This window comes from Oncorhynchus nerka, linkage group LG13, assembly GCF_034236695.1.
Source record: "Oncorhynchus nerka isolate Pitt River linkage group LG13, Oner_Uvic_2.0, whole genome shotgun sequence".
NCBI lineage: Eukaryota > Metazoa > Chordata > Actinopteri > Salmoniformes > Salmonidae > Oncorhynchus > Oncorhynchus nerka.
This window is the reverse complement of record NC_088408.1, coordinates 80,876,562-80,889,629: the sequence shown is the minus strand read 5'-3', so window position 1 is coordinate 80,889,629 and position 13,068 is coordinate 80,876,562. Positions and strand designations below refer to the sequence as shown.

Genomic DNA, 13,068 nt, shown 5'->3' with positions numbered 1-13,068 from the left:
TGCAAGTGAAAACTATTTTTATTGTTTTGATCATGGTTAAGGCAATTTCTTTTTTTTTTTACAGTCAACAAGCGAAATCTATCCCATGCCCAGTTTTAATGCTCCAAGAATCAGGCCATGCAGTCAATGCTTGTTGATTGATTCATTTCTCAAAGAAAGGAAAAAAAGAGTGAAATCTGGAACAGTTAAGGAAGGCCTTCCACAGTGTGCGGCAGTCTCAAAAAAGAACATTTAACATTCTGTCAAGCTATACATTTGTCCACGGTAAGTGTACACAAATGTTGGAGAGGACAGGTCATTTTACTGCTGTATAGGATTCTAAAGTACATTGGCCGAATTCTTACAAAAAAATCCCTGTGCTCTCCATCCATTTGTATTTTTCCATTTATTATTCTTTCCCTGAACACACTTCCTGCAACACTATTCATTTAATTGCTGTACACCATACATGTCTCTGTCTTTAACATTTACACCTATTCTTTAAGCCTTACATATCAACCCACACAGTCACTGTACCCTGACCCACAGATAGTCCTGATATGGATAGCTTGGCACCAGTCATATCAGAGCTAACTTACAATATGCTATTATGGTCCCTCTCCTGCAGCTTGGGATGTCTGCCTGGGGTATGCATACTGTTGCTGTCCATCTCAGACTGCAGTGGTGGTGGTGGTAGGGGGTATATTGTGATAATAGCCCTTATCTGTGGCTCTGCATCATGTGACCAATCATGACTCCAGTGGCGTCTTGACCGGCTGCCAACTGGTCCTGCAGTCAGAGTGGAGGGCTGTCTGTCACTCACTGTCACCCCCAGCTGTCCTGTTAGAGCAGCCACAGGCCTCTTCACTGTCTGGAACAGAGCACACTGCTAAAAGGACCCACGGGCTGTGTCTCAAATGGCATCCTATTCCCTATGTAATGCATTACTTTTGGCCAGCGCCGTATAGGCCATGATCAAAAGTAGTGCACAATATAGGGAATAAGGTGCCATTTGGGATGCAAACAACACACACTCCCCCAGTAAACAAACAAGACTCTGTGGGAAAGGAAGGGCCTAGGAAATACATTTACCTCAGGTTTGGAGTGAGTTATCTTACTTGGAGGGCAGGGCAGGGCATATCCATTCAGTGACAAATGAATCAATCAAGAGGGGGTATTTCTACATCAAATATAAGGGTATAATGTGATAAATAGTAGCATTTTAAAACTCAACATTTTTCATTCCTGAAAGGTGCCCTTCTGAAAACAGAAGAATCACTGCACAATGCACTTATCGCCTACCTTTGAAAATAGAAACCTCCCAAATAAAAGTTATGATGTTGTCATTTCGCAGAGCTCTGACCGTCGCAGTGACAGAGAGGGGGGGAAGGTGAATGGTGAAATGTTTAGTTTTCTGGCGATGAAAAGAAAGTGGGTCAATGGACTGAACATTCTATATATTTCACATGTGAATGAAAAAAAGAGGAGTGAGGAGCATTCAGTGTGCCAGTTTGTGTCTGCAGCTCAAAATACATTATTGCACCTACGGGAATTATCAGGATTTCTGTGTCCCCAATATTATACACTAACATTCATGAAAAGGTTTGCAAAGCATTTTCTACAATGAATTTCTCTAGACATTTGCAACTTTTCTTTGTCGAAATCAAAAGCACCTTTAAAAGTTGGACTGGTAAAAGTTGATCAAGTTTTATGCTCCAGACCTCTGTGCATATAGTAGTCTGTGTGTTACTACCAGGATCCTATTAATACTTTCAAGATTACCACGGCTCTTCACCACATTTCATATCATTAATGGCACATAAAGACAGGACGTTACAGGGCAATATTATTCCTGACCTCTTAATATGACATCATACTTGCTTTAAGGCATTCTCTTACTGACTGACTGACTGGCTTACTACCATAATGTTGAGCACCTTCTCTCTGCTCTCTGTTCTGTGATAACCATCATCTATGGTGTAAAACTGTGTCATAGGATCCCGAGCACCCTATTCAGGAAATCTAGCTACAGGTTTATATTCTGTCAGGGTAATACACCAACAGTATGTTCCTCTCTGTGATGTGTCTTTCTGTTTTCCACCACACAGCTGATTGTTGAGACCCAGAGAAACAGAGGAGAAGGTACGTGTGTGTGTGAGGCATCTGGCGTGGGTACGGTAAGTGTGTCTGTGTGTTTGTGTGTTTGTGTGTGTGTCCTTGTGAAACAGAGATGAGGTGACGGCGAAGGGATAAGATCCATATGAGTGAATGAGTGGACTGTAGTAGTGCGAAAGGCATTGATGATCGATGACACAAGCAGTTTAGCTCTTGGTGCTCTTGCTGGGAGCACTTCCCTTCTCTCCCTTCTTCTCATCCTTCTCATCCTTGCCATTTTTCTCATCTGTCTTCTTCTGATCTTCCTCCTCCTCTTCCTCCTCTTCCTCCTCATCACCGTTTCCATTCTCCTCTGCATTCTCATCTCCCTCCTCTCCTTCCTCTCCTTCTTCCTCATTCTCCTCTTCCTCCTTCTCTTCCTCATCCTCCTCCTCCTCTGGTTCCTCAGGCTTGGCTCCCCTCATCCTGTAGGGGGCAGAGGAACCCAGGGCGTAGGAGCGGCCGGACGAATAGGAGAAGCCAGAGTAGCCTGACTGCAGGATATTTCCGCCCACTGTACTCAGACGGCACTCTTCACCTTCCAGCAGCTTCCTGAAGAGGGGATGGAGATGGAGACATAGAGAGGTTGAGGAAGAGAGAGGCAGTTTACACGTGTCAAATTCCACTGGTGTGCTGAATAAGTATTCACATTTTTTTAAAGGGGGAAAAGATGTTCATAAATCTTTCCAAGACACACTGTGGTGCATCAACATTGTGATGACTGCTGAGCTGACTGAACTACTGACTAAATCAGAGAAAGAGGGAGTCAGCTTACAAATGTACCAAACGCCGACCATTCATAATTGTCAAAGCAGTCATGTGAATGTTGTCAGTCACTCTGCTGACTTGGAATTCAAATGTGAAAAAGGTGTTTAGTATACAGGAAAGGCACTGTGGTTTGGATCAATGATATGCTGCTGATTTAACATTATCAGACATAACTCTTAGACTCAGATCAAGTGATGACTGACCTGTAAGCAGCGATCTCAATGTCCAGGGCCATTTTGACGTTCAACAGGTCCTGGTACTCACGCAAATGACGGGACATCTCACCCTTGGTGCTGCGGAGGGCAGACTCAAGCTGCTGGATGGTCTCCTGCAGGCAGATTAACATCTGGATGTATTACTAATGATAAAGACCTCACTATTCTACCTCACAATGTGCATGACCTAATACCTTTTTACATGTGTTGTGCTACAGTCTAATTACAATCCCATCACACATACCATCTGTGATATGCAACTGTTACTTAGGAGGACATGATTCTATAGAATCCACAGGGTAAAGCCTGTACTGTAGCAATTACTGTGGTATACAAAAATATTCACCCTGTCCTACTCCACGTACCTGCATCTCTCCCATCTCGTTGCTGTGGCGGTCTTCCATCTCAGCCATCTGCCTCTCCAGGGCCTCATTGTGGCCCCTGAGGGCCTCGATCTCCAGGGTACGGGCCTGCACCTGCCTGCGGTACTCATTTAGCTCCTCCCTGCTATGCTTAACTTGATCCTGGTTGCGGGCGGCCGCCTCATTCACACTGGCAAACTTGGAGCGGTACCACTCCTCCGCCTGGTTCTGGTTCTTGGCTGACAGGACCTCGTACTGGGCACGGATGTCCTTCAGGGCCACGGCCAGGTCGGGTTTACCCTCCCTCATATCCATCTCCACTGACACCTGGGACCAGGTAGGGACAGAGGGGTAAGTTAATTAAAGGGTTGGGAATGATTACCAGGTGTTAGCACGGGGGAAAATAATGCTTCACTGGCTGAATAGATACATCTCTAAGTTGCAGTGGAGATTTGAATATGAGAATGTTTGCTTTATTATTCGTTATTATATTAGTATTTTCGCAAAAATCCAAATGAAAATGTGAAATATCATAGTAAATCAAAACCAAAATAGTTGCAACATCCAGTTTTTCTAAAAATAACCAAAATATAGGTAAAGTTTTGATAATCACTATTGAAAATGTGAAATCTTTGTCAAACAACATAGACCATTATGTGCTTGCAGTAAACACCTGGGAGCTGTGAGCCTTGTGCTAATGTAGCTTTTACAGTCACGTTTACCCTTACCTTCCTACCTATCTACCTGTTCATATTACCTCACCTACCTTGTACCACTGCACATTGACTTGGTATCAGTACTCTCCTTGTATATAGCCTTGTTACTGTTCTTTTATTGTGTCACTATTTCCTTTTTTATTTTATTTTTTACTTGCTAAACTTTTCTTCCTTTTTAACTCTGCATTGCTGGGAAATGGCTCATAAGGAAGCATTTCACAGTAAAATCTACACCTGTTGTATTCAGCACATGTGACAAATAAAATTTGATTTGAATTGATTATCTATCCAGTGAAGTAGAATGGCGAGGGCTGATGTATCGAGCACTGAGTCAGGGCTCTGTGCACCACTATGGTGGTGCTGTCAATCGTTTATCACTTACATGGCAATTATACTGTATGTCCTGCATGGCAGAAGAAAAGCCCCATAGAGGAAACAAACAATTAATGCTCTTTCCAATGATGAAGATTCTATGCTGCATTGATTGACATGAAATTGTACATCATACTTTTTTTTTGGTTTTAAGTCTTTAGAGTATTATCACCTTATCCAATGATGCATCCAAAATGCCACTGGCTTCTGGGACACTGTATAAAGCTACAATAATGCTGTTTAACTGTGACCTTGATTAATGATTATATTATTCCAATTAATCTTGTGTGGGACAACATGAATCAACACCATGTTGACAACATCTATGCTATGTGGCAGTAGTAACCTATATAAAAAAAGTAATTTCTCCCAATCCTGTCAAATGAATTGACAAAGTGTGCTAGTTGATCAACATGAGATTGTCTAGGTAAAATGCAACAAGGGCATGCACTGATCTATCTGTATTGAGTTTTCTGATGTTCTGAATTGACCCTGCCCTATCCCGTATCCCCCTGCGTGATGGGACGACCACACCTAGATATTGCGCTACTATTTCTCTGCATCATCAGTGCCAGCGCCAGCACTGCTATCAACCCCAATGCTCCCCCTCTCTCCCTCCCCCTCTCTCCCTCTCTCCCTTTCCCTCTCTCTTTTTTTAGCACACTCTCTGGCGCTTGACACTGTATATCACTTTCTCACTATGCAGACTCAATTTTCAGTAGCCTTATAAACCATTTCAATTATATTTTATAGTTACAAAACTTCCCTCATAGTTTCTATAGTTAGTGTCCTATGCCAGCGCCGGGTTTGGGGCACTGCAGATTAATTGTCAGACAGGGAAGGGAGTACTGCATGGTGCTGTTTTACACAGAACCGCACTGCCGTACATTTTACTGCCACTAATCGCAGTGCGCAATGTTCACTGGCTTCAGCACCAAGGACAGAGCATGTGCTGTGACTGAACAAAGGCTGCGTTTACGCAGGCAGCCCAATTCTGAAAATGTTTTCCCCAGTAATTGGTCTTTTGACCAATCACATCGGATATTTTCACATCAGAGCTTTTTCAGAGCTGATCTGATTGTTCAAAAAGGCTAATTAGAGAAACAATTGTCAGAATTGTGTTTCCAGTGTAAATGCAGCCTTATTTGACTTAGTGAATGTGGATCCATAGTGTGAATGGTAAGATATGATAACACGCTATGAACATTATTAGGTATTTGGCACTGGCTATCACCATGTCACATAAAAGTTATCAGCAATTCATAGGCTACATAGCCTAACTTTTCCCTTGGTGTATATTTGGTGTGATATGTGCGGAGATGGGGAGATGTGGGTGACATCTGATGGGGGGTCATGAGGGGTGATGTAATGTCCCCACCTGTGTGGCTTGCAGGGAAGCCTGCAGCTCCTGCAGCTCCTCCTCGTGCACTTTCCTGAGGAAGGCGATCTCATCCAACAGCGACTCGACTTTCTTCTCCAGCTCGAGCCGGGACATCGTGGCATCATCCACGTCCTTGCGGTAGCTTATCAGGGTGCCCTCCGCCTCCTCGCGGAGCCTCGTCTCCTCGTCCAGCTTCTGCTTAACGCGGTCCAGCGTCTCGTTCATCTGCACGCAGTCCAGGTGCATCTGGCTCTTCTCGTGCGTCAGTTCCTCGACACGCGCCCTCAGCTCGCGGATCTCTTGCTCGTACAGGTCGTGCAGTCGGGAGGGCTCAGTGTGGCGCTGGCGCAGCATGGTCACCTCGGCTTCCAGCACCTTGTTCTGCTGTTCCAGGTTGTGGACCTTCTCGATGAAGGAGACGAAGCGGTCGTTCAGGCCCTGGAGCTGCTCCTTCTCGTTGGTGCGGATGATTTTCATCTCGTTGGTGACGGCCGTGGACTGGTTCAGGTCCATAGAGTCGGACATGGAGGAGTGGAAGTTGCGCCCGGCGCCCACCTTGCGGTAGCCGGAGGATGTGAGCATGGATGGGGAGCCATAGTTGCGGTTTGCGCTGCTGGAGCGGAATCCGCTGGACAGGCGAGAGGGGCTGCTGCCTACGGTCATGCGGCCGGAGTTCCGGGGCGCATCCCCGAAGATCTTCCGATAGGAACTGCTGGAGTAGACGTCGCCGGAGTAGCTCATGTTTGCAGTTGGAGAAGTGGAATGCTAGTTATACCTTTGTTGCTTGCGAAGTCCTTTTGTGCGATTGTGTGTGGAGTGTGGGTGGGAGAGAGAAAGAGAGACGCAATTCATGTCTGGCCAAGACAGGTGCTTTTATAGTGATGGAGCTCCAGCATCATTTGACGCACCAGCGGCAGTAGAGACAGGGAAACCTGCAAGCTCCTGCAAAAAGAGATATTCTCCTTGCCTTGTATTTTGGCAACTCATTCTTTTCTTGAAAAAAATGTAATCCGCGCTGTACAGATAAGACAGTATAGACGTATGGTCAAGGAAAGCACATCAAACTACGACTTATATAGGGGACGGATAAACTGTAAATAATAATGAGGTCAATAAATAAGAATACTAACAACAATAGTAGGCCTACTAATATCCTAATGATAATAATGATATATAGTGATATAAGTAAAACACGACTTCACTCTTATATGCTGGTATTGAGGCCAACATGGCACAGAATTTGCCTAATTAACACATCCTAGTCAATTTTGTATATCGTTTTGTGAAACTAGTTACATGTGCAGGTTATCCCATCCCACTAAACAATGTCATTGCAGTTTTGCACTGCGGTTGCAACAGTTCAGGCAGCATGGGATCGGTGCATGTGAAGTGTGGGCCAAGAGTCCGGAGTGAGGGTGTCTAAACAAGATTGCTGTATTGCAGCTTGGAGCCATGCACCCCTCACGCCCAACCACCGCAGTGTCTGAGTACAGGCGGGATGAGGCACAGAGACACAAAGGGCAATTTGCATGACCCCACATGCGCACGTCTCAAATCAAATCAGTGCATGTCGCTTACTAGCCTAACACCTATACACAAGTTTAAGCCTTCATTGAAAACATAAGCCTGTGAAATAGGCCCAGCATATATTTTTCAGCGTCCCAGACCGCTTTGGGGTGATGATTCAGCATATTAGAGAACGTTATTGGTGGTGCTGCGCTGTCTTCTCCTCTCGCCTCGCGCAGCTGGAGCTGGCCTTGGTCCTGATCCAGGACACCGACCACGCCCCTATGGAGGACACCCACGCGCGCTCCTGCGCCCAGAGCTGTCAGGGGACTGCAGCTTTTCTACGGTTCGATCAGCACTTCTAAACACCAGTGTAGATGTAGATCAGAACAAGCATCGTAATGCTCTGTACACAGGCGCAGTCTAGCCTATAATTGTAATTTGATCAGGCACCAAGCCTTGCAGTCGTATTTTTGCCTACTCGAGGAATTGTCTCATCATGATTTGCGACCATTTGGACTCGTGTACAGCCGTGGTAGGCAAATGCACATTACAAGCTCACCTTTGAAAACAGCTATAGCTATATTACCCCATATAGTAAACATTCAACACATGTTGAATATGCATTCACAATCACTTTTGCATTTGAAAGTATTCAGGAATATATTTACATTTCACACGTTCTAAACTAGTTGTTTAGTCAATTTGACTGTTGATGGGTCCCTTGCCCTTGAAGATTCATGAGATATTGATCTAGTCCTACATGCTTTTCTAAGATTGCAGCAGATAGTAATTTGGGGTATGTCTGACCAAGGGCATGTCATGATGGTCAAGGTATTCCCTAATCACATTTTATCCATGTCACTGAGGCTTTACATATGTTTCAAGTTTTATTGTCACATGCACAGGATACAGCAGGTGTAAACAGTGGCAACCTGTCATTCAAGGCAGGTGGGGCAGGCTTGCCTGTCTTGCCAGTTATTTTGGCATTAATACGTGTCACATCAGTTTGCAAACAATGTAAATAAAATATATATCATTAAGTTAATAAAGCTGCATACAAATATGGTCTCTTTTTTGTTTTCTTGAGTAAGGCAGCTCCAACATGCAGGTGTTTTAGCCTAGCTCAGTGCTTTCTGTGTTGGTGGTGGGGCAAGGCAGCAGAAAATACGGAGCTTTGCGTTGTGATTGGCTCAGTGTTCTGTCACTCATGGGGACATTATGTCACCGCCAAGTCTAAGGGTAGAGCTAGATAATTCTAGCCACTTGGGTGCGGCCCTAGAGTTACACTAGAAGTGCCCAGCCAAGAAGGCTCAAGGTCATTGGCCACAGATAAAATGACGTCAAATCACATTTTATGTACAGTAGCTATGACTGGACTGATCATGTCAGCATCATACTTTCAAAATCTTAGCTAGCAGTGATCATCATGAATCAAGTCGACAATCTACTGGCAAATATTTTTTTATCCTTGTCATAGGAAGAGAAATAATGAATAGAAATTAAAGGTAAAATGTATCGATGCTCATCGGCCATTGGACATAAACATTACACAACAAGTTGGAAATCACAAATTCAACAATAAGTGGTTTGGGAAATACGTTTTGAACGGTCATCAAACTCGGAATTGTAAATCCGGCCTCTTTCTAGAACTAGATCAATGACATCATCTTGATTCAACCTAGTTTTTTGTGAGTTCTCAGTTGTTTTGAAAGCACCATAAATACAGAGAATGCCAGACTTTGATGACACAATTTGCCTACGAAGGACCGCCGTGCCACCTTCCTGTTCAAGTGAGCACAGCACAACAAGGTGAGTCCAAAAATGATTTGTGTGCCGCTGCATAAACGATGTAACATGCCAGAGAGACATGTATACTATAACTAAGAAAGTAATACCAAGTGTATGTTGTGTAGTAAGATGTTAGTAGCCCATGTGCCTCACCCTGATAATTTGGTATATTTACCCCTCTTAATTTCGCCTACAGTTCTAACTTGGTGGTGCACATGTAGCCTATGACCTGTTTTAGAGAAATGTAATCATAGAATATTGTAAGAGCTTTCATTGTCTGCTTATATGCCCCATTTATGTATACTACAGTTCTGACTTGGTGTACAGGGAGAACACTGTAAGAATGGCCCATGTTCTGAATTCTGTCGCTGTACATTTTAAAAGTGCTAAACAAATAGTTATATTGACCACGTCCACCCTAGCTCGCTCATTAATGTCTTAATCAAATTTACGGATTGTCTCTTATCCGCTTCCGTCCCCTTATGCCATAGTTTGTACATCTCAATTGTCATTAGAAACCACATTTGTTTAAGCAAGTCAGCCATATCAGGTATGTTTTTTTAAAAGGCAGTAAATGAGGCTGAATGAACTGTTTCGCTGCCAGACAAGGCTCCGCTGATAGCCAGGTGTAGCAGTGGTAATGTGTTGGGACTCTGCTGTTGGGACACCTTTATGTAGGCCCTAACAGTTTGGGCACCGTTTCTCACCGTTAAAGTGCAATTACTGTATTGTTTAGCGTTGTGTTGTGTAGTGTAGTGGCTTTGCTGGCATGCATCCCACATTAATTAAAAATTTTAAAAAATTCCCTCCCAAGATTTATTTACATGCTAAAATCGCCACTGGGTGTAAAACAGCACAGTGAAACGCTTAACATGCAAGCCACAAATGGAACCACAAATTCAAATTGCACCAGCAAATCACGGTTATTATCTGAACAGAAAATAAAATACCATTGAAAAAAGTGACAAATATTTACACTATAGATGCTTTGTTTACCGTGATGTAATGCATTAATGGTAAAGTAAGTTAATGCCATTAATTTACCAGATTCCCATTTTAACCACAAGGGGGCAGAACATGCTCAGTAATGTTCAACATCTCCACTTTTCCTTGAGAGATACAGGCCAAGTAAACAATGTGCTAACCTTCTCATCTCTAGTTCTACACTGATCCAAAACCATCAGCAACCAGACAGACTTTCTTTTCTGAGATCTTCATGAGAAAACCACATTGTCTTTTGCATAATCATAGCCTACACCTCCTCTATCCAAAACACCTCATCATTAGTGTGTGAGACATACACACAACCCACAAACCCTGCAGCACTTCACCTGCTGGCTCAGGCCAGCCATATCCAGCAGCTCCAACAGCAGGCAGAAACAAAAGCCCCATTGAGACCCGAGAGACAGGAGATGCCTGGGTGTGAAGCAGGACAATTACAGGTATAGGTGTCACCTCTTTCTAGGCCAACGCTGGTATCATACGGCCTCCTTTTCCCCTTCTCCAGTTCAGCAAGTTGCTGAACCTCTAAATGGAACTTTGTTGTACTGAAAGAGAGATACTGAAAACAACTCACTGCTGTGAATGTGGAGGGTTTTTCCTTTCTTCATTAGATCTATTGAGAAATGACATTCTTGATTCACATACATTCACTTTGCTGTCTGCATCAGTTAATTTTCTGTTGGGATAAATGCCTTCTTTGTATGAAAAGCTGTACTACTTTGAGAGAAATTTCCTTTGAATGCTGCACTACTGATCTATGTCTATAGGATACCATGCTTAGGCTCTTACTCAAAGGGCTTGTTTGAAACATCCCTATCCCAGGTGCTTTGATTTGCCAGGTGCATATGTTGCAGTAGCTATACCCAGACCAACTGTCTGTTGCTGGCCAGTATCCATTCTCTTCATATTTTTTTCTTCCTGTGTCCCTCTGGTCCCTTGAGACCCTCCTCCTCCTCATGCAAACTATCAGCTCCATCTGTCAACAAGCCCACTCATAATACGGCCACTAACTTTGGTCCATTTTGTCTCAGTTGGGGGATGGGATGATCAGTCACGTCCCATCTCTCTTAACAGTTCCATTATACAGTATTCTACTACACGTAATCACTATGAGACAGTATTCTACTACACGTAATCACTATGAGACAGTATTCTACTACACGTAATCACTATGAGACAGTATTCTACTACACGTAATCACTATGAGACAGTATTCTACTACATGTAATCACTATGAGACAGTATTCTACTACACGTAATCACTATGAGACAGTATTCTGTATTTGGTGCTGTAAATTAGGCAATTTATCTTACAGAGAGAATACTTAGAACACAGCTTCAGTTAGTGTTTCATATGCCCGTTTTTATGTTTTAATAAGAGCGTGACTGTTGTGAATGTGAGTCTCTAAACATTTAGGTAGAATATCAACAGCAAGCATGTGCAGTGGTCAATGATTTGAACACTCTATATATGTTTTCTCCTATGCACAAGCCACCTTCCTTTCTAGCCTGAGCGCCAACCCTCTTAGTGGCTGTCCTGGTGAGTCCATGCCCATAAATGTTGTGTACTCAATGTTTATTTCCCAAGGGCATGGTGTGTGTTGTAATTGTTTCAATGTGTCATTCAAGCAGAGGTGTGTGTGTGTGTGTGTGTGTCTGTGTGTGCTGCCTGCATGTCATGGCTGTGTGCGTGGTCAGTGTGGTGGTAAAGGTTGTGGTAAATTGGGTCTGCAGGGTTGAAATAAACTGATAGATTTGCCTAATTTGACATTAACGGGGAGAGAGATGGGTCTCTGAACCCACTGACGGAATGTAAACACGACACACAAACACATTATGGCATAGATGCACACATGAAAAATAGACTTAATTGATAAAGCCCCCCCTTTGTACACTTGTCAAGTAGATAGTCGCAAGTAGACAGTAGCAATGACAAAGACAGTACTATATCAGGTAGAGAAGGGTTGTGGGAAAGGATTTAGGGACAGCACTGCAATGCAAAACATTTAAGCCCCATGTGATGTCACTGATGGCATTCAGACTGTCCATTGATGTATTTTGCGTTGAGTCTGTGTTATGTTCAAGGTTTTCCTTGACAGTTGTTGCTCCCCTACCCCATCTACTACCACCACCTGGGAGGGTAGACAGACTCACTCACATTACCTCTTTAAGAATATATCTTGAGGAAAGTGCTGGGGGATCCAACAGGTGAGGTCAAAATACTTTAAAAAGTCAATGCCTCTTCTGCCCTGCTGGAGTCTATAAAAACACTAGTTCAGAACAGAATACGGCTTCAGATTTCCTTTGGCCAGTAGGCTAGAAGCACATAGCATCTCATACAGACTGATCTGGACATATTATTCCAGTCTGAATTAGATACTGGAAGAATACCTCATCTCAGTCACCAGGGAAGGGTCAGAAGCCTGCTGGAATCCTTTCATCAAGTGTTAGACAGCAACCCACACCGCACTCTCCTCTATCTCTGTCCCTCTGCGGGCAACCAGACAAGGACGGACTGTCACAAAGGTGCCAAGATAATGAAATTGTATTTCTGTGTTATTCGGAACTGTATGTTTTCTGTTTATTCTGCTTGTCAGAGAGCTAGCTTTGATTACCTCCCAAGATGGTAGCTTTGTTTTCCCATCTGGCATTCCTCCACATTGACAAGGTCTCCAAGCAAAGCTGAAGATCCCCTATATCGTCAATTTGGATTTTTACTACTATAGTATATAGGGATGTTCTGCATTAGATTGACATTACGGTCGTTTAGCAAACACCCTTTCCAGAGCAACTTCCAGTCAGTGCATTCAATTAAGGTAAGC

The 13,068-nt window shown here is 43.5% G+C and overlaps 1 protein-coding gene across 1 annotated transcript; it reads right to left on the bottom strand.

Moving 5' to 3' along the window:
- neff1 (neuronal intermediate filament family member 1) lies at nt 1–6,787 on the bottom strand. Its single transcript, XM_029678482.2, has 4 exons — nt 5,945–6,787; nt 3,482–3,805; nt 3,105–3,229; nt 1–2,685 (listed from the first exon to the last, which is right to left on the bottom strand). The coding sequence occupies exons 1-4, from the start codon at nt 6,686–6,688 to the stop codon at nt 2,301–2,303; spliced, it is 1,578 nt and encodes a 525-aa protein (XP_029534342.1). The 5' UTR covers nt 6,689–6,787; the 3' UTR covers nt 1–2,300.
- Nucleotides 6,788–13,068: the final 6,281 nt, after the last annotated feature.